Source organism: Corvus kubaryi, unplaced genomic scaffold, assembly GCF_017639235.1.
Source record: "Corvus kubaryi isolate FWS band 111438036 unplaced genomic scaffold, C.kubaryi_AGA036_p1.0 71, whole genome shotgun sequence".
NCBI classification, from domain to species: Eukaryota; Metazoa; Chordata; class Aves; order Passeriformes; family Corvidae; genus Corvus; species Corvus kubaryi.
This window is the reverse complement of record NW_024582059.1, coordinates 1,383,807-1,406,138: the sequence shown is the minus strand read 5'-3', so window position 1 is coordinate 1,406,138 and position 22,332 is coordinate 1,383,807. Positions and strand designations below refer to the sequence as shown.

Here is a 22,332-nt window from a genome sequence, read left to right as displayed (position 1 = left end):
GAGGCTTTTTGACGTTTCAGATTCTAGGTCAAAATTTTCTCTTGTGGGGGGGGAGGAATAGACTTCCCTGATTCAGAATCCTTCTGGAAAATTTAATTTGATCAAAAAACGCTTTTGGATTTGTAGTCAGCTTAGTTCTGTGCGATGATACCAGGAGCAAAGTAGCAACATGAAGCACTTGACTCTGCTTTCAGATACACTCAGTGCAGCTTGCATATTTAGAGTTGAGAAAAAGAGAGGGCGTGTCTCATTCCCTCATGTGCACTTACAGATGAGGTAGATGAATTTGCTTTAAGAAGTCGAAATGCCGTGATGGTAACAATATATATATGCAAGCTGGTTTTGTTTGGGGTGGTTTTGGGGGTTGGTTTGTTGGTTGGTTTTTTTTTAATTCTCTTGCCTGCTCCTGAATTTCTTCTGTGTGCACGCAGAGCAGAATCAGCAAGAGCTCCTTACCCTTTCCTTGCACCAAACCTCCAACTCCTCCAGTGCTGTAGTCTGGGTTAAAGGATCGCGTGTAGCTTCCCCATGCGTCTTCCACAGCCATGGGAAAGGCAGCACAGAAAGCCTTTTTCATGTGTACAGGATGCAATGAATGTCATGGAGGACTGGCTATGAAGGATATAAAAATCTTCCTCCTGGGCGCCCCGATACGTGTCCAAAGCGGTGGACGGGCTCACTCTGGCCCATCGCTCACACCGACCTGACAGCTCGGATCATGGCCAGTCTCCTGCCGCCCTTCCCGCGGTGCCCCATTCAACAAAGCATCCGAGAAGCCCTTTGGGGCATCCCCAGCTCCAGCTGCTGGCCTGGGGAAGCTGTGACTGTGGAGGAGGGCCTGTTGCAGCAGCAGGAGCGGCGGCGGGAGGAGCCGGAGCCGTTCCAGCGGAGCCGCTGCTGCGCGCGCCGGGAGCGGGTTGTCCCCTCCCGGTCCCCGCGCTCGGCGTCGCGCCGGGAGAGGCTGCGCAGGGAGCGGGTCCCTCGCTCTGGTCCCCGCCGTGCCCCAGGTGAGTTTTCTGCCCCTCTGTCTCGTTACATCCCCATCCCCTGCAATAGGAGGGGTGACGGTGGGGAACTGATAGCAGGCTTGGCAGGCAGGAGGCTGCACTCGGGTTTACTTAGCGCCTTTTGGTGGATAATGACGGTTTGGGATTGGGTGTTTTAATCATTATTTATTCTGAGTGCCAGTTGCTCCGATGGTGTTTGTGGTATTTCATTTGCATTCCTTTCTGTACTTTCTCTGTGCAAAGCAGAATGCTGGGAGTCTCCGAGGCGGCAGAGCTCATGCCATAGGCACGCATGTGCTGTCCCTGTCAGTCAGCTCTCCCTCACTACCCATTAGAAATAACTAAAATGAGAGGATCTAATAAAAGCCTTTCTCCTTTCAAAACAAGGAAATTGTATTTTACAGGGATGTGCTAAAATAGGTCTGTTACTGGCTGGTTTCCATGGGACAGGCCTTAACCCTGAGGTATAAATTCCGCTCAGTGATTTCTCAGTCACTGATTTTGTTTGCATTGAAGGTGAAATTTAAAAACTAAAACAAGCCCCCCTCCAAAAAAAAAACCCCAAACCTGTGAACTTCCAGAAGACCCGCACTGACTTAAGTACACTAACTACTCACTTTGGTCCCATTGATCCAAAAGGATGGTTCTTGAAAGTAGATTCTCAACTTTACTCACACGCAAGCCAAGTGCAAAATTAAGTACATAAATCCACCCTGGGAAAGTGATCAGTGAAGGGAAGGAGGGAGGCACTGGTAGGTTGCTGATACTTTCTATTCCAGTTGGGAGGACTGGCATTTGTGGATTCCCAGCCCCAATGAAAGGATGAAAAAAACTGAACCAAAAGTATCACTGATGTCATTAAAAAAAACCCTAAGAACACAACTATTTGGTTCCGCAAGTACTAATTAAAAATACAGAAAAGTACTGGAATTTGAATAAATAGACACTTTACCTTTAAAAAGGAAAACTATTAACTATTAACTTAGAACACACTGAAAGTGTTTGCCTATGGCTCTGTATTCTTCTTCTATGCCTTGGCCATGCCTCAGGCCAGTTTCGTATCAGAACAGCTCAAACATAACCTCATAGGTGTTAGAGCAGCCCTTGGCTTTGTTTATGGCACCAGTCATTCCCAAGTATCAAATACTTCATTTTAAACTTGAGGCTTGATAATTTGAGAATCACCTCTGACTTACTTCCAGCAATCTAGCAGGGAAGGAATTTCTTGGCTCAAAAGTTCTGGCTTAACTTCACTGGTGTTTTATATGGCCAGAGCAATGTAAAAGACTTGAAGAAACTGAGCTGATGGAGAATATATGCCAACCTCTGCTGTAACAGAGAACACTATCAGGCCTTGTCTCCAGCTCTCACACTTGTGAAACTACAGTAAGTAGGTGCACCAAGAAAATATCTGACATACAAAACAGTGCACTGCAATATCTTGTGTTAGAATCTACAGGACAAAAAGTGGACTAGTTAAGAGTGAGCAAAAACAGTGATAATTACCCACAAATGACTTGGATCTTATTTCCCACTCTGAGAAGTATCTCCATGGGATATAATCAGTAAAAAAGAGCCATATTTAATCAGACTGCAAGCTGTGAAAAGTCTTAATCTTTATTCAAACAGGCATCTTCACCTCCTTAGATACTCGGTCAATGTGTTTGTAGCTAGTGGCATCTAACAGAAACAAGTTCTTAAAATTCCTCTGCAAATCAACCTGGATCAGTCAGGCTTAAGTTAGGAGAAAAGTGTCCCCTCCTGAAGCTTTAGAAACCTAAAAATTAGACGTTTAGAAACTGCAATTGTTCTAACTTTATTAAATGGTTGCTTTCACTGCCATGTACACAGGGCCTTGTGACACTTTCAGAACTAATGGTCCTGCTAAGTGGTGCTGACAGCAAATAACCTTTATTATGTGCTAAAAGAAGGCACAAATAGATAAAGATGTATTACAGCCATACTTTAAAGGAGGAATGAAGAAGTTAGCACAGATTATTGTGATTCTAAAACTCAGATTTTTTTTTTAAATTATTTTAGTGCTTGAATTCGTAAGCTTAATACTCTCCTTCTGTTAGTTTCTGTCTCTTGTTCTTATGTACAGCATAGGCACACAAAACCCATTGAATTTGTAATTGGGCTGTGAGGATATTTTCACCTGATCAGTGGGGAAAAGACAACATCATTGAGAAGTCATCCATTTGGAAAACTGTGATTATTTTCTTCTCTTTAACTTTTCCACCTTTATTTCTTTCTTTAGGTTTGCAGCAATGATAAAGGAAGATGTAAATGACCGTGAAGATTCTGAACCATCAGTATGTGAGAGAAATGGCATGATTCCCATGCATGAGCTAAGTGAGGTAATTAACTAGAATCTCAAAGAATTGTTCTAGTCAGAGAGAACCCTCCTTTTCCTTTCCTTTTTCATTTGTTAAGAATAAACTTCTTAACGTAAAAGGCACTTAAAAGTAAGCATATAGTATTGAGTGTATCTCATATAGATGTCTCTATGGTACATCTTGATGCACACGGTGATCACAGAATCACGGGGTGAACAAGTAACTCCATGCTGAAAGCTCACGAGGTTTGTGTTCCAATCATGATTCTTGAGTAAGGAATATATATATGGAGAGAGAGAGGGAAGAGAGAAAAATAATCAGAAATGTGGAACTATTACTGGAGAAGGGCCAAACCACATTATTGGCAGAATTCCATGTCTACAGTATGACAATATGCTGACATGATTAATCATATGGGAAGGTAGATGATTAACTTGTCAAAAATAATGCTAAAATGAAGTGAGACACATGTCCAAAAATGGTCAAAAAGTGCTTTGGCTATGAATATGGATAAGTAGGTGTACCACTATAAGAGAATAGCTTCAAGGAACTTCATGGAAATAACTCCCAGGGTAGCATTTCTCCATCTCTACTTTGACTTACCAACTTGAGCCTTCCAGCAATGGATTGTGTGAGTAAAGCTTGTACTGGCCAGTTGTGTTGTTTCTTTCATCTTTGTTTTGTTATTTTGGTTCAAGGCTTTACAACAGAAGTTATTAAGTTATTAGTTTAATGTAAGTATCTGTTATTTAATAGAACAGATAGTTGTATTAAAATCGCGATCTCACTGGAATGATGCTAATCATTAACTGTATTGTGAAATCCAGTCTGGTAACAATTATCAAATTGTAGAAAATATTAATAAATGCTTAGTTTTGTACACAAGACAAGCTGAGCCTGGCCTGCTATTATTGTTCCTTCATCAAATATGCAAATATTGGTACTGCACAGGTGCTATATCTCTTGGGACAGGAGCCTTGTCAGTTGCAGATAAAAAGGCAAATGTCATGCAGTTTCTCACATGCAATTCTTTGTGCCATGCAAAAAACAAACACAGAGCCAAAAATGCCAAAAATACGTCAAAGCTGGACATTCCTAGAATGGTTGTTTAGTTAACACAGTCATCTGTAGCCTGTGGGAATGCAGTGCATCTCAGCTGACTTCAGGTCTTGCACACTACTTCAGATACATACCGTGCCACTTCTGAGGGAGTCTCCATGTTTTCATTCAGCAGGGACCAACAGCAGATGCCAAAGGTACTGATGGGAATATACAAACAGAAGAAACTGCTCTCTTGAACCACTGCATTCAGCAACCTCCAGAACCAACAGCAGGGTCTTCAATACCTGCAAGAACATGGAGGCAAATATTTGCTTGTCCTCCTCAGGGTTTACTTGCCCAAACAGTGACAAATGGTAGGTAAGGGACACAGCTAATTAAAATAAGAAATGGCAAATGAAGTACTTGTTTCTCTAAATGGGATGATACCTGTCCATTGTCCTTGAAAATAATGAATGGAAACAGCTGTGTTTTAGTTATCCATTGTTTGAAAGTTTTAACCAGAGGATAAAAAAAAGAAGAAACAAAGATTTGAATGTACAGTTTTTATTTCTCCAGTCTCTCTTATGTGTTTACCATGGTAGGTATGTTTTTGCACTGCACACTGTTTTCATCAGAAGAAAGACCTCCCAATTTTTGCCTTGATAGTTTACCCTTAATACCCCAGGCTTGCAAAGCCAAGAGTCCTCACTACAAGGCAAACTGACCCATTTTGTTTAGAATTTGTCCTAAACTGAAAGCTCACAAAAGAGACGCCTGGCTAACTAGTTATTTAAGATTTTTCTTAACAAAAGACACTTCATGTGTCTTTGACTGCTTCCACAGCTACTTGGAATTCTTAGGCTTTTATGTTTGGAAATCTACTGGTCTTCCCTTTGCCACCTGTCACCCTCAAGTAAGATTAACAAAAATCCAATCTGAAAATGCAATACATTTCCTCTCCTTTAGTCTTCTTCTTTTATATGTAAGCATGCCTGTTCTCGTTGGACAACTGTAGGAACAGATTTGTGAACCTTGAAAGAGCATAATGTTTTTACATATTTTATAATATTTTCACACACTGTTCTCATTATACTTTTCAGGATGTTTTCCCCCTCTGTATTATCCTGCTTTGATTCTTGTATCAAGAGAAGTATCTATACTCCAAATGTCTAGAGACATGACCATCTTCAGAATTTTTTCCCCAGGGATAACAATGTACTGCACAAACACATTCAGCCAAAAAATTACGCTTCAATTATTTTAAAAATTAGACTGGAGCTGCAGTCGTCAGCTTGAAGATATGCCAGACTGTTCAGCAGCAGGTTTTACTGGGGTTCTGAAGCTGAAGGAAGATAATCAAATGCAAGATAAGTTAGTGAAAGTGTTTGCTTTAAGTTTGAAACCTGTGAAGTGTTTTTCACAGCGGACCAAGGCTCACTAAATTCATTTTGATATTTAAAGTATTTTAGCATCAGTTTAGGGATCATCAAAGATTAATTGCATTATTATGATTAAACTAATTTTTAAGGTAAGTAATTTTATTTTTAAAAGTCATGGTTAACTGCTTAATCGAAAAACAAATGTGATCTAACAACAAAGTTGTTTCTGAGAGATGATTAAATACTATTTATTTTTTGTTTTGTTCCAGTTGCATTCGTGGTCCTGGTTTGGGCTGTGGTTTGGTCCATAACTGGGGCTGAGTGTCTCCCAGGTGGAAATCTGTTTGGAATTCTGTTTCTTTATTTCTTTGCTGTCATTGGAGGTAAAATTTTTGGATTCATTAAAATACGAACACTGCCCCCTCTCCCTGCTCTTCTGGGTAAGATATCCTTCCTTCTTTTCTTCCTGTATATTTTGTGTTGTTGAAACCATCCAGTAGGACCTGTATGGTAGACATGTTTGGATTGGGAACAAATAAACTGTGTCACATTCAAAATCTGTAGCTTTTCCAAGTGACTTTTTCTGGTCCTCTCTGAAAAGGTGCAAAACTCCCCAGACTGGCTCGGTGAAATTCTACCTAAGGCTCTCTTCTTAATTCTTCATGAGTCAGAGAACTGTATGATTACAGACTCAAAGTTTATTGTCCTTCAGACCCTTCTGTCACAGTTACTTAAAATTTGGGTTTAATAACACCAAACAGGAATCCTAATCCAGACATCATCTTACAGTACAGTAGTAATCTCTTTGCAAAATTATTTCTGAGCTGTTTCTTGGTATCTCACACAATGAAAATGTTTTCCAAACAAAACATTACAGGAATTCCCTACTGCTGGTAGTCCAAAGGATTTCTTTCTTCTCCTTCCTTTATCTCAAGATAATTGAAACCTGAGAAAGTAAATTCACAACAAGGAATAATTCTTCTGCAGAGTTGTTCTGATTCAATCATAACATTTTTTTTTCACATCAGCATCCTATTTTATTTTACATAGAAATGCAAAATAGAAATGGGAGATGAAAATAATGTTAATTCTGACATCTTCAGAATCTTTTCGGGTTTCTTTCCTAGAGGAGTTTTTATATTTGCTTAGATCAGTACAATATTGTGATGTGCTGTGATGTCAGTGAAGTTGGAAATGAAGCTCCAGGTTCTTCTCACCAGCTGTATCCTGTCCCCTTGCTAAGTTCACTGCATAAATGAGTAAAGCTGTTGACAGGCAGTGAAACTCCAACGCAGAGTGGGCCTGCAGTGCAAAGGTGTGATGCTGTAGCCTGCATAGCTGGTGTTGTGCCTCACACAGGAGCTCCACACATGGCCCTGTCCAGGCAGCGTGTGCGTTCTTGCACTGCTCAGTTTCACCAGGGAGAAAAAATTCAAACGAGAGGGAGGAAGGTTTTGCATATGGCATGCATGCCTGCAACAATATGAACACAGAATGTCACATGCAGGGAGTCTGCCCTTTCTAGGTAAACACCCCTTTTAAACAAATAAAAGTATTTCTGACCATTTGGATTCTGTTTGTTTGGGAGATTTTAATTACATCTGTATCTAAAAGTTATGAGTTGAGTTTGAAACTGCTTGTCAGACAGGTAATACTGGACAACAGAAACTTCAGCATGACACCACATGTCTGTTGAGTTGTCTAGGACAGAGTTCATTGTTCTGATCCCCAGTCTTTGAGGAAATTCGGAGAAATCTATGACTCTGAAGATGAGATAGACAATGTCTGTGAATATTCTCTTTTTACGTTAAAGATAAAAACCTTGTGCTCTTACATGCCTTTAACCTATTCTTGCTAGGTCCAGTAGAGTGTAAGGTGGCTGGCTGAACACTTAAGCACCTTATTTTGAGCCTCTGTCTCAAGAAAAAATGAGTGAAATTGGTACTGAAACAACCACCTAATATATTTTAGGTGCACATTGCAGTGAGGTTTATGCAGCAGGAAGCATGGAGCAGATCAGTGAAGATATCCCTTGAGCTGGACATTTTTGCTTTGTTAAGTAGATTCCTGGATCAGGGTAGTTCCAGTGACTTGGACCTCATGCAAACGTTGCAAAGAGCATGTGGTCACATTGCCAGCCTGCTGTAATTGTCATGAGGTACCACAGATTAATTATGATACTGTTTTTCTCTGAGAGGTGGTGGAAAGAACAATGTCTGAAAGTTTAGAGTGTCCCAGGACAAATCAAGTTCACAGTCAAGGCTCACAGTGAGCTGGGACCAACCTGAGCACAGTGATTTGTTTACTTTTTGTCTTTTTTTTTGTTTTTGTTTCCTGTTTCTAAACATGACTAATATAAAATTAATGCCAAAAAAATGTATCTTTGAATCATCAGGACTCACAATGGAAAGTTTAAAGTCAACTTTTCCTGTACTTTTCCATATCCTTCCAGAGCAATGGCTTCAATAGCTTTGCAGGAAGTCTCTGATTTGACAGTTTTACTAATATTTGCAAAAGGTTGTATCATGCAAGTAACTCAAATAGAGGATAAGACAGAGTTTCTGATTTCCCATCCCCTTTTTGTGCCCTCTTTGTGTAAGAGTCTCATTGCCAGAGCACTTTAAAACGTCTCAATTAGTCCATGATGAGCTGGTTTAGATTATACTTCCCAAATGAAAGCAGCATTCCGGTTCATTCGATACCTGCATTTCTTACACCTAAGAGGATTTTTAACAATTCCAAGCTTCTGAGATAAATACACAATATTAGATGATCTTCCTATTTTTGTGTTAAAACAAGCTAACAAGAAAAAAATCTTTAAGAATGCAGAGATGTCTTTGCTTATGGTAAGTATGACCTGCACCTGGTGAACAAAGCCAAATTCTTTTGACTCAGACTAAAGCTGTGTATCAGCATCCTGCTGATTTATTCATTGGTGACCTGCTGTGTTTTTAGGCCACTTTTACTGCTTTAAATGTGTTTATCTCTTTTCATGCCTCAGTCCCATTGTTAAAACATGGCTAATAATTCAGAATACAAATTGTTTCCTTTTCTCTCATAAAAACGTGGTATGATGTCTGTTTTTAAGAGTGCTATGCAAGCTTTCCTTGTGCAATAAAAAAAAAATTCATTTGACAGGAGCATATTTGTTTTGACTTAAGGGATGCTGCTTGCTGGTTTCCTAATCCAAAATACTCCATTCATCAGTGACTTTGTCCAGATAAACCTACGCTGGTCTGCAGCACTGAGGAATATTGCTCTTTCCATTATCTTGACCCGAGCAGGACTTGGCCTGGATCCAAAGGTATGGCACCAGCCGTTTGTGTGAGGCAGAGTATACAACAGCTATCAAAAAAATTTGAATAATTGGTTACATTAAAAATACTGAACTGCTCAGTCTTGGAGCATCTGCAAATTCAATCATTACAGAAGCATAATTTTTGTTGTATAATTATGTGTATGTTAATACTGGCAGTTGGATTTGTACAGTAGGTAAGCAATCCAAAAAATACCTGACAAAAACTGATTTTATTATTATTTTCATTTCCTGAATTTTGTGAGCAGAACAAATTGAGGACGTGTGCAGCATCATGGTCTGTCAGGAAGAGTTTACACTGCCTGACAAACTCCCTGTTAGTTTATGCTGAAAAACTAAAGTAATGGAAGGGATCCCCAGTCCTTGAAAGAGAATGTTTTTGTGTGGACAGAAATCCAAAAAACGCAATCAACCACAAAAGTGTAAACCCTGTGTGACTTTTTTTACTGTTTTTTTTAATCATTGCCATTTTATTGCAAATATGTTAATTGCAAAGATGAATCCTGCTGCACTACTGAAACAATGATTCACATCACAATGAAGTCCATAACAGTCCTGTGAACACAAAAGAGTTTCTGCACCCTAAGAAATATGATATTTCATAAATTGATGAAGGCAAGGTTTTGCTTATTCAAAACAAGCTGGCTGATGTAAAGCTGTACCATATTGGCCCCTACCTGTTTAAGCAACCACTTAGAGTTTATAAAACTTAGGTAAAGTATGGGTAGTTTAGAACATCTAAATTGATTTTTCTTTAACAAGAAGAAGTAGAGTTGCCAATGCTTCTGTTATTTAGGAAGGTATGGTGTTGCCAATATTGAAAAATGTCTGTTTTCCTAAATTATCATCATCTTATTTTCCAATACCGAAGCTTGTATGAGCATAAACTGTGTGTTGTTAAGACACAGCTTGGATGCCCAGTTCTGTGAGATTGCGTTTCTTTCTATTTCATGACAACTTTTTTTGCTGAGGGAACTCATTTATGGCTCATTTTAATTCCATGTGGTAATGAAAGTGTCATTTGGACTCTGTGTGTGGCAAATGCTTTGATGCAGTTAAAATTGTTCCTCATGTAATTGAAACTGTCAACACAAAAAAGTCAGCTTCTCTGCTCAGCCCTGATTATGCTGGGATAAACTGGACTGGTAAAAAGTGGAACTCACTGTTTGGGTTTTTTTATTCCATGTCAAAATTAGGGACCTGTCCTAGCAGACTCATGTTTATGACTAACTATTAAAGACAGCTGTTACAAGCAAATTTGCCAGTTTAGAAAAAAAATTTTTAAGTTGCTGAGCCAAAAGGAGCTTAAGCTGTGAATGTCAAGTGAGAGACAGCTGAAAGATGCTTGGCTCCTTGTGCCAAGTTTATGTAGTTCTACAACTTTTCATGATTTGTTCATAGATTTTGGGATAATTTTTGGGGGTGCTCATGCAACTTCTGGGATTATAGCAAAATCTTTTTGTGGATGTAGCAAATGACAAGAAGCCAAACAGAATTTTCTGTCACTCCTTCCAGTGACATTCAGGAACCTTGTCAAGCCTGGATTCACTGCCACACTTGAAAATTTTATATCCAAACCATTTGGTCTTGGGCCTATCTCTAGTTTAGGCCATGTCATGTCCTATAGGGCAGCTCAGACACAATTCTTTAATAAGCCATATCAGATTGTAATGTTTTTCCTCTCTGTAAAGCCAAGGGTACTGACACTATTGTGCCCGTATGGTTGCAGGCTCTTCAGAAGCTCAAAGCCGTCTGTTTACGGCTTGCTTTCGGACCATGCCTCTCAGAAACATGCACAGCTGCTGTCCTTGCCTACTTGTTCCTGCATTTGCCATGGCAGTGGGGATTTATATTAGGGTAACGTACTGCCTTTTCTCCTGTATGACAAAAGTGCCTGTTTTCGGCCTGCAGCTATGTCGCGGGTTCAGTTTGTAACCGGGCAGAAACACCAATTTAGTGTAGTGGTTTGGTCCAAAATACTCATTACTGTTTATCTGCTGTGAGATAAGAATTAGGAGAAATGCAAAACAGGCACCAAACTTGAAAGAATATGAAGAAGTTTATTAACAGACCTAAAAGAAGAAAAAAATTATACCACCTTCAGAACTCTCCTCCTCCCCCCACCTTCCTCCCTTCTCCCACTGACAATGTGAAAAGACAACCCTTAAGATGTTCAGTCTGTTTACCACTTCCATAATAACCTTGTTCAGTCCATTTAGAAAGAGAAGTCTCTTCTTGCTCATGCTATGAAAACATTATCACAACGAGACAGCCGCCCACTTCCAAATATTGTTCAGTCCATTTAGGAAGAGGAGTCTCTGCCTGCGTGTGAGTCCTTTCCCCCGACTTGCAGCTTTTCCCGCAACTGCTTTCGAGGGTCCACTCTTGAAGTTTTTTGGGGTACAATTTTAAGGTTGAGCCGTTCAGAAACAAAAACAGAGGCCCTTCTCCTTCCCTGGGAGCAAAGGGTCTTCATCATCTTCATCTTTAGGACTATCTCTGGGAGCATCTCTAGGAACTGAGGTTTTCTCCTTTCCCATTTGGAGCAAAAGTCCTCATCTGGTTCATCTCTAGGGACTGAGGTTTTCTCCTTTCCCGTTTGGAGCAAAAGTCCTCATCTGGTTCATCTCTCCCTGTCCAAACTTCTCATGAAATTACAGCTGCGTCAGCATCTGCCTATCTCAGCGCAGGTGCTTTTGCTCACGAGTTGAACACTCCACCCCCCATATCTTCATGAAATTACAACAGGATACTCTGATATATCATAGCTTCACAACAGAATTTCAGCTTTAAGCATCTCCTCTCTCTCTTCCCTCAGGTTTTCAGCTCTTCACAGCAATAAAAGGGTTACTCTCACCTCAGCCTTGCAGCTTTGCAGCTGGAATGTTGTATTTTTCTTATCGCAGTGGAGAGGGGGGAGAGCCAAGCCGCTCCGGCTGCCCACGGCAAGGCAGTGGGGGGGGGGTTCCACGGCTGGAACAGGTCCATGGCTCCAGGATGGCCGTGGCCCGGCCCGGCCTGGCCCAGGCAGGGCCTGGCCGGGCCCGCTGGCCCCCACACGGGGCCCGCAGCCACTTGTCCCAGCGCCGGAAACGAGAGAGAGCTTGGAGGGGGAGTTTGCCTATTCTTAAATGTGGATCACAGAGGTGATCACAACTTTAAGTGGCTTAGAGAATTGTCCATATTCAAACTGGCCAGCTGATAGGTTCTATCAGTTCCCAGAGGAAACTGTAAGCACCCCTTAGCAAGGACGTCCCTTCCGGGACTATGCTTGCTAACCTATGACAAGCTAAATGATCCAAGTGTGGTTAATTCTCTGTGCCAAGCAGAGACCTCAGTTCAGTTCAGTTGGGAAGCTGTGCTTAGCCCCTGTGGTCTTTAGCTTCCCATTTATGTCTGGCTCTGTGGCTAATTTAAAGGTCATATTTTCAGGCTGCGGAGGAGTACTTGCATCATTACTCTTCTGTGTTTGTGACCTGAGCACTTGAAGAAGGAAGAAGGATGGTGCAATCCCTGAGTCTTGAACCACAATACAGGGGGCTTTTAGGGACAGAAAATTATACCACAATTTGGAGAATTTTCATACTGGAATTCAGAACTTCCACACAGAGAGATGCACATAGGATAGCCTTCCTGTCACAACTCAAGGATAAGGATAAGGCATGGTATGTTCTAGAGTAACATCCTTGAAGAGAAGACTTTTTCCATCTAGTTCTATCTAAATTGGTGGACTTGGTCCAGACCCATACACTAGAACAAGATGGGTGAACTCCTTCTCTGACACATGCTGAATTTTATGAGAAGGAACTGGGCTACTGAGTCATAAGCATGTCTAGACCAGGTTTCTAAATGGGACAATCAAGGTGTCTGTCAGGGAGCACAACTGGCCTGCAGTGGAGACTCCAGTTTTAGTCTGTGGAGCCCTTTACTTTTAATGTTACTGAGATGGGCAGAAAGTAAGAGCTGATTGCAGATCTGCGTAGAAATATCCCTGCTTGTAATTAGAAGGGAAAGGTTAGGAAAATACCTTACATAAAGGTCTGCTTATTTATACTTCAAAAGAATTAAGGTCAGAACATTCTGAAGTTTTTTTAGTTCAGTACTTTCTTTTTGATATGCTGAACCCTGTGTGTTTTCAGTTTTGTTCTAGGTGCAGTCTCCCCTGCTGTGGTGGTTCCCTCCATGCTGATTTTACAAGCTGGGGGATACGGGGTGGAGAAAGGTGTCCCAACTTTGCTAATGGCAGCTGGCAGCATTGATGACATTCTGGCTATCACAGGCTTCAACACTTGCCTTGGGATGGCTTTCTCCTCTGGTATGCTGGTTAATCTGTACATGAGGAAATGCAGAATGCTGGTATTTTGAAGAATGTGTGCTCTGTTATGGCTGACTGGTTTGTAATTTAATGGCACCTCCTTATAAAATTCATGTATAGCCTTAAATACAGAGATTGAAATTGCCCATGTTCAAAAGTTAGTGTAACATTGTCAGCTCTGAGTTGTGGGTCACAGCAACTTTCAGAGAACATTTTTCCCTGACTGCTTCCTTAGCTGCCAAGTCTGGTCCCTGCATGCCCAACATAATGCTTTGAAATTTCAGTGGGTTTGGCAATGTTCTTACAGTGGCTCTTTCTCTGACTTCTCTTGCACACTTTCTTGGCATGAGCTTTCAGAGAAAGAAAGTTGCACCATCCAGTCCCTTCAGGCCCATAGGTTCCCTCCTGAACTCCTTTGCCCCAAGTAATTTAGAGCAGACACTGTCCTGGAATCACCCTCACAGGTCTAGAGCGTGGTTTGACTGGAGGGTCTATGTATGGCTTACTGAACACGTTTTTCTTTTGCTAAATAGGTTCTACTCTGTACAATGTGCTCCGTGGAGTCCTGGAGGTTGCTGTTGGCATAGCAGCTGGGGGAATTCTGGGAATGTTTATTCGATATTTCCCAAGCCATGATCAGGTGAAAACCCAGTAAAAAAAAAAAAAATTATAATAAATAGATTCTTTGCTAAGGGATTATTTTGTTTACCTATTAATTTCCAAGCCTCCTGTGAAGCTGGTTTGGGGGAAGGCTTTTTACAGTGCTAGCAGCTTCCAGATTGCAAAACCTATCAAGTGAGGATGTGTTTTAAAGGTGATTATTTATTTACTGCACCAATATGTAAAGGGGGAAGGGTCTGATACCCATGGCAGACAGTAAAATAATAATTTATTAGATTGATGCAGGACACATTTACTTCTTTAAGGTGTATCCAGTAGGCCTAAGATTAAAAATTAATAAAGCAGATGTATTGGAGGTTTTAAGTGATTTGATCATATCATTAGTATTAAGTAGAATGTGTTCCTTTCTGTTAAAATTACATGTACAGAAAGTGGTAGATGAATTTTCTATTGAGGGGTAATTAAACGTACAGAAAATTGTGGAAGAATGTAGATATGCTCTGGACTACTGAAGTCAGTATTCAGAGCATCTATTGCCCTCAGTGGCACCAAATTTTCTTATTAAATAATGTAAGAAGTGTGATACCAGAGCTAAACAGTTAGATAGAAATGAGGAACAATGGTAGATAACTGCCTGCTGTGAGACTGAATGAAATAAAACTAGATTGTTCCTGGCAAATGTTTGAGTTGCTCTTAAAAACATCTGGTGGCCAAGATTTCACCTTTCCTTGGATTAACTGTTGTAGTACTTGACTGCACAGGTAGAAAATCCTGCTATCGCAGAGTTGAGGCAGAGCTGCTGGAAGAGAGCATCATGTTCCTTGTGATAAAAATAGCCTATTGGCAGTAAGATTTTGGATGGGCAGAGGAAAAAAAAATTACCTTTTCCAAATTTGTATTCTTAGGAATTGATGTCCAAAAAAAATCCTTAATCCAACTGAGCAGTTCAAGTCTCACTTGAAAGCTTTGATTCCTTCAAAATTATTAATTTGTATTTTTCTTTTCAAGTTCTTATTTTCAAAATTAACAGGAGTAATTTTTTTCCTCCATTTCTGAAAGGAATTTACTTTTTTGTTTCTCTCTTTCCTTGGCTGCAGGCATCTTTGGCATGGAAGAGATCATATTTTGTACTTGGACTGTCCATGTTTGCTGTTTTTGGCAGCATCTACTTTGGCTTCCCTGGATCAGGAGGGCTCTGCACATTAGTCTTGGCTTTTGTCGCAGGTGTGGGATGGTCTGATGAAAAGGTGAACGTTTACATAAGAAGGATACCATATCCAAAGCCTGGTGAATGTACAGCCTGACAGGAGCTTGAATTTCTGTCAGGAGTGGTAATGCTGTATTTGTGAAGTGTTAGGGGGTGTACAGATTTAAAAAACAAACAAACAAGCAAAAAAAAACCCCACCAAACCAAGCAGAACATTCTACACTTATTTTGGAAGTCTTTAGCATTTCCCTTGCCAGAAAGTTACCATGTATGTTGGTAGAGCAATATGTATGCCAGTACAGAGCCTGGCATACTGACTGAGAAAAGCTCAGCTTTCCTTAGACATCTTAAGCTGTATGAAGGAGACTTAGTTGTGAAGACACTTGACAGTAGCAATCCAAACTTTTAATTCCCAGCTCTGTGAGTGTATGCACACAGTCACTTTATGGTAAAACTTACAAATGGGTGTCCAAGATACAGCTGTGGACATGGCCTGAATACCCTGAGGGTTCATTCCCTGTGATTTGGAGGGGGTGAAATGAAAAGCAGTGATTAACTATCCTCTCTCATCTTTCCCAAATCCCAGCCAGTGTAATTTGGGTAACTTAGAGAGCAGGGTGCACACAATAAATGGTGACATAAGGCCATACAAAAACCATAAAAAGACTGCTTTTTAGTCACTTTCTTTGAGGTACTAAGCATACTTCCTCTTACTGCAGCTGTCCCACTGCATTTCTGTACCTTGCTATGTCTTACTGCCTCTTTTGCTTGATACCATCTACATTTAATGTTTTGAGGGGATCTTTCTCTCCGCAGCTGTAGGAAAAGGGGAAGGCTCAGATATAGCAGAGTCCATGTTACTATCCCCATCTAGACCCTGACTTCACTAAGATCTCAAGGTTTGTTATAACAGTGAAAAGAAACTATGATTGCCCAACTTTAAATGATGAAAAACTCTTCTTGGGACTTAACTAGTTAAAGACATTACAACTGATCAAGCTCTCTAATGAAAAGCTTTTAAACCATTTCAGGAGGAAGGACCTTAAAAGAGTATATGTAGTCTATGAAGGCTTAGTTTAAATTCTTTTGATCTGTGCATTTAGCTTCTTGGCCTTAAATACACTGATGTCAAATGCCTTAGCTCGTTTTTCTCAGATGGAGCCAGAGATATCTGCATACTGTGTACTCAGTACATTACCAAGGTTTTCCTGCTGAGCATCTCAAAGGCCACACTCTCCCACTGTCTGTGGTGGAAGGCACTTGACCAACACTGTCTACAGAAAACAATGAACATTGAACCTATTCCTGGAACAGTTAAATGGGCAGTAAACAGACTGAAATCTGCAAAGAGGGGATTTCTGGGGGCTTGGTTTGGTTTGGTTCTGTTTTATTTTGCCAGAACTGAAAAGGGTGAAATAACAAGGAGAAATGAGGCAAAAAATATTTATATATATTTATATATTTCCACCTCATTCTCTTTAACGTTACAGAAGTTTTTGTATTACTGTAACCTACCATTCCATTGACTGAAGAGCAAGAGGTGTGGCAGGATCAGTCCTAAAGAGAATACCAAGGACGGGACATGTCTAGGCCCTGGATTGATTATTAAGTGACAGAGCACTGCACTTATATTTTCCACACGCTCCAGCCTGAAGGTTCATTTGCTAGTGTAGAACCCACTTAATTAAAAGACAAGTGCTATTTCATATGCTGTCTGTACCTTTTCATATAAGTGGAAGATTCTTGTTTATCCTGGCCACAGTCGTTTTAGGAAAATTGTGTAAAGTTCAAACATGAGAAGAAGAGATGGTTTTGCCTTTATACACTATAGCTCAGTGGAAAGTTCTGCACTTGTTCCTGGTATGTGATTTCAGACTTGCTCAGACTAACTTTGCTCCTGCCGACATGGAGAGAGGCCTCTGACTGAGTGCAGCATGAGCAGAGTCTGACTCTGCTCAGCTACAAATGGAAGAACATGTTGAAGCATGCCGTTCCCAAAGGCTGAGAAACTTCATGGCAAAGCTGTTGAAATTACATCTTTCTAAGTACTGAAAATCAACAGTGCTTTATTTTCTTCCTCTTGTCTGCAAACTGCTCTGTTACTGTTCAAACACGAGTGCTTTTTATTTCTCCTCTCAAGACATCAAACATTTCTTTACTAGGAGAGCTAGACACAGTCTGACCTTCAAAAGGTATGTAACTGATTTTGAATCTTTTAGTATTAGCTCAAAGAAGGAGGAGCAATTCTGGACAATCTTTATGAAACATTTTCATTTTGTCCTATGATTACTTACTGTCGTGTCTACTTGGCCATCTTTTTGTGAACTTACAGATTATTTTTGTTCTTATTGCAGAGGGAAATAGAAAAAATTGTGGCAGTTGCATGGAATATCTTTCAACCTTTTCTTTTTGGTTTAATTGGAGCAGAAGTATCTGTTACATCTCTTAGGCCTGAAACCGTTGGTAAGATCATTCACAAATTACTCAGCTTTCATTACTGGATTTGAAAGAATCTCTGTAAAGAAATCTAAAACAAAGCAAACTATGGCTGACCCCAAAAACTCAAAAAACCAGAAGCACCTATGCCCAAAAGTACTGAGAAGTGTTTGTCTGTTGCAGGGCTCTGTGTTGCTATATTAGGCATTGCCCTAGTTGTGCGAATCATAGCAACGTTCCTGATGGTGTCTTTCGCTGGGTTTAATTTCAAGGAGAAGGTATTTGTCTCACTGGCATGGATTCCCAAAGCCACTGTCCAGGTAAACAGTCCAACATCACTTTCATTCCAGGCTAAATCTATTTTCCTTAGTAAAGCTCCCTCTAACTAGCACAGCAGTAAGCAGGGAAAGGTTCAGGCTCAATGACAGCAGAGTGACAGTTCATATTCTAAAACACTCTAAATCTGCTTGAAAAATGGGTGGAGAACATTTTATGTGCAGGTGTTTTGCTTGCATCCTGGATTTGCTCTTGATAATGACAGTGAATTTTACATACACCACAGGAAGTTTAACAGTTTCTCAGCCATTGCTGATTATTGTGCCTTCACATACAGATTCTGAGAATTCTCAAAACAAAGGTAAAAGCATTTCCCTCTTACACATGAAGTGTCTGCAAGGACAGTCACATGAGACTCAAAATGGGTTTCAGTTTGTGATTATTTTGGTAAGGAGTAGTCTGAGAGCCATATTAATAGAGATGCCTCAGGCTGGCTACATTCCTGCTCCTTTATTTCAGTGATTGTCAAGTCATTTAGACGTTGCCTCAACAGCATGATTACTTGCAAACAAAAGTTAATAAAACAGGCAAGGCTTATTACATTAGTGAATTAAATTTTCAGAAGCTGCTACTACTTGACTATTGTCAGGATACATTCTCAAAGTGTGGTATTTTAACAGCTGCAATACACAATATACTGGCCCATTTCATTAATCACACATTCTCCAGAAATGTGGATAAAATGGCAGCTAAGCAATGTTCTTCACAGGAGGAAACCACCCAGATAAAGTCATTAGCTTAGGAAATTCCAAGCGTAGCCAAGTGAAAATGGTTCTCATAGGTGTAATACAATGCTTACTTTGCTATGTGCGGCCTAGAAACGAACGGGTTGAATGTACTAAAAATGTCAAATTTATGTGAACTGTTGACTGATGATAGGTCCCTTTTTCCCCCTCATTCAGTGCTAAAGATTACTTGCTCCATCTGAGCAATGTTTTCTTCCCTGCAGGCTGCAATAGGTTCTCTTGCCCTCGATACAGCAAGACGACATCAAGATGAGCAACTGGAAAAGTATGGAATGGATGTACTGACAGTAGCTTTCTTGGCTATCTTGATCACTGCTCCAATTGGAGCCCTGGTTATTGGCTTGGCAGGGCCCAGACTTTTGCAGAAGGCTCGGACAAATAGCAAGGAGGATGAGGAAAGTGCTGAGGTTGGAGAAGAGGCAGAGGCCTGTGAACCTTCCTAAGACAACTACAGCAGTCTGGTCCTTCAGCCCTGACGCTTTTGTTGAGTAAAGATGGCGTGTCTCTAATCTTGCTGGAGGAAACTAAAACTATCAGTCACCCCTGCTATTTTTAAATAAGCCCTGGTGGAGTTCTATAAAATATTTTTATGTGATGATGGTGCCTTGAGACGAAATAGCTGAACATACAGTGAATAAGATGACTGGGCAATGAGTCACTGAGAAGTTAGAAGTCAACAGTTACTTGAAATGTGTGGGTGGTGAGGCCAGGGAGAGGGTCAGAATTTTTCAGGCATGGAGTGGAGTCATGAGGTGGAATACAAACAGAAGAAAATGGAGACTAATGTGAATAACTTCTTGATGGTTGAAACTGGGCTGTGAGATGACAAGTTCTACAACTCAAAGAAAGCAACTTCCAAGTAAGAGACTGCTGACACATAGTGAACAAGTCCTGCTGTGGGTTGGTGATTCCCTCTCCTTCGTCATTTGTGTTCCACAACTTGCCTTTCCCTATTGCTGTTCTTCCTCACAGCTGATGCACTCCTTTGTGCCTTCAAGGGACTGTCAGCTCTGGTCATAGCAAGGAACAGCAAGTGGTACTTACATGCTCAAAGGGACAGCTGGGGGCCATCATGGACTGTGGTAATACAGATGTTGGTGCTGGCAGAAAAAAGGACAGAGCTTGAAAATGGGATGATGGTTGTGGGATGCCTATAAGGACTGGGAGAGGGTTGTATGGATTGTATATGCTGCTTCTTCACCTGTGTACCTCGGCCTTCACACAACATGATGTCGAGGGAGAGATGCTGTCCTACAGCCAGGAGTAACCTCTGTTGATCAAAATCCTGCTCTTGCCTTTTTAGGTTTGGTACCACATGACAAATACCAGCAAATCTGTCTTCCTCTGCTACATTTTGTACAAGTAACTAGCTCCAAGTAAGTTGTTAGTAACTCCATTCTGAGGCATGGGATTCGCACAGCATCCCTCAGAAACTGGAAGTTACTTTGTTATTTTTTTTAAGGCTATTGGATTGTGCCTGTAACTGAGGTGGACAACACCCTCCTGGCAGATTTCTACACTACAGTTCACTGAACTCGTTTTACAGGACACTGTGTAGAATACATTTGATGTGTCTAGATTTTGGCATTAGTAAGAACCAATCATTTCTTTTTTAGCTTCTAAATTTTTAATATGCAAAACAAAAAATCTACAAAAATACTTTTAACTACTTAAATACTTCTAATGTTGACACTGTACTACTTGCAGAGTGTCATATGCCTCTGTATACAGATGAGCTGTACACAGCTCAGTATGCATGCCTTTGTATAAGCCCTCCTCTCCATGCAAAAAGCAAGCTTCCTGAGAAGTACTTAAATTTCATAGCCTGCAGTTCCAGCACAATGATAAAAATACCAGGAAATTCTGTGGTAAGTTTTCCCCTAACAGTTGTCAAGTACATTTTATTTTTCTAACTGTGCACACTGCTGTTCTCTCTGCTTCCTCAGGAATGTACCATCTTCAGTTCAATCCCTCTTTAGTTTCAGTCTCCTGACCTCAAAGGAAGATGCTTTCAAACTGCACCCGATGGGTTTGAAGCTGGAGCAATGGTTAAGGGTGCTGTGCTTGGTCATTATTGTGTCATCCCTGGACTTCTGTGCCTGTTCTGTCTACTTCACATGCACTCCTGGTGTCCTCCGGGCCCAGTCCTGTTCGGTATCTTTACTGATGATCTGGATGAGGGGATTGAGTGCACCCACAGTAAATCCATGGACAACACCAAGTTGGGTGGCACTGTTGATGTGCTGGAGGATAGGAAGGCTCTGCAGGGGATCTGGACAGGCTGGATCAATGGGCTGAGACCAACAGAATGAGGTTCAACAAGGCTGAGGGCCGAGTCCTGTCCTTGGGTCACAGCAACCCCAGGCAATGCCACAGGCTGGGGACAGAGTGGCTGGGAAGCTGCCCAGCGGAAAAGGACCTGAGGTGCTGGTCAGCAGTGGTTGAACATGAGCCAGTGTGTACCCAGGTGGCCAAGAAGGCCAGTGGCTTCCTGGCCTGGATCAGCAGTAGTGTGGCCAGCAGGACCAGGGCAGTGATTGTCCCCCTGTACTCAACACTGATGAGGCCACACCTCAAGAGCTCTGTCCAGTTCTGGGCCACTCACTACAGGAAGGACATGGAGGTACTGGAGAGAGTCCAGAGAAGGACAACACAGCCAGGGAAGGGTCTGGAGCACAAATCCTATGAGGAGCAGCTGAGGGAGCTGGGGGTGTTCAGCCTGGAGAAGAGGAGGCTCAGGGGGCACCTTACCGCTCTACAACTCCCTGATAGGAGGGTGTAACCAGGTGGGGGTCGGCCTCTTCTCCCAGACAACCAGTGACAGGATGAGAGGACAGAGTCTTAAGCTTTACCAGGGGAGGTTTAAGTTGGACATTACCAGGAATTTCTTCACAGAAAGCGTTGCTAAACAGTGGCATGGACTGCCCAGGAAGGTGGTGGAATCATCTTCCCTGAAGGTGTTTAAGGAAAGACTGGACATGGCACTTAGAGCCGTGGTCTAGTTGACATGGTGGTCATAGGTTGGACTCGATGATCTCAGAGGTCTTTTCCAACCTCATTGATTCTACAATTCTGTGAAATAGGTGTAGTTTTAACAGGAGGTTAAGTATTTGGAAATTGTAATGTTGGTAAACCTAACTGACAAGATGAGGGAATACAGTGTTCAGTCATCAGTGACTGTCTATAAAATAGTTCTACTTAAGTAAAAGGAGGTCATTTTTCTGTAAAGTTTTATAAAAAGTAGAATCCTCCCACAGGGATCACTATGCCAAATTTGGAATGTGTTCAATAACAGAAGTGTGATGTTGTAAGAATTACAGCCCTTTAAATTTGGACACAAACTTAAGTATGAAAGCAAACCTCTGATAAAGAGCTCTTGTTCGTGATAGTCTCTTAATACTTCCTCACCAGCATAACAGCATCTCATAAATGGGATTTACCATGTTCCCTTAACCTCAGTGCACTCTCAATTACACATTAGATCACTTCCACCATTCTGAGTGCCTGAATAAGCTATACCAATGAAACCTGTCGTCTTTTTTGCTTATCTAAATAAGATTTAATCAATTTTTCTTTCCCTGCCATTTTA

General features: G+C 41.1%; 1 protein-coding gene across 3 annotated transcripts; it reads left to right on the top strand.

Annotated features, from left to right (window-relative positions):
- The first annotated feature begins 13 nt into the window (after positions 1-13).
- On the top strand, positions 14-19,602 carry SLC9B2 (solute carrier family 9 member B2). 3 transcript variants are annotated; one of them, XM_042050001.1, is made up of 12 exons: positions 14-1,007; positions 3,268-3,367; positions 4,581-4,761; positions 6,036-6,206; positions 8,928-9,070; positions 10,812-10,939; positions 13,222-13,397; positions 13,931-14,037; positions 15,116-15,265; positions 17,580-17,688; positions 17,845-17,981; positions 18,947-19,602. In XM_042050001.1, the coding sequence occupies exons 2-12, from the start codon at positions 3,278-3,280 to the stop codon at positions 19,184-19,186; spliced, it is 1,632 nt and encodes a 543-aa protein (XP_041905935.1). In that variant the 5' UTR covers positions 14-1,007; positions 3,268-3,277; the 3' UTR covers positions 19,187-19,602. The 3 variants fall into 3 exon arrangements, with proteins under 3 accessions (XP_041905935.1, XP_041905933.1, XP_041905934.1); XM_042049999.1 differs by having other exon boundaries at positions 4,578-4,761; XM_042050000.1 differs by lacking the exon at positions 14-1,007 and adding an exon at positions 1,679-1,759 and having other exon boundaries at positions 4,578-4,761.
- Positions 19,603-22,332: the final 2,730 nt, after the last annotated feature.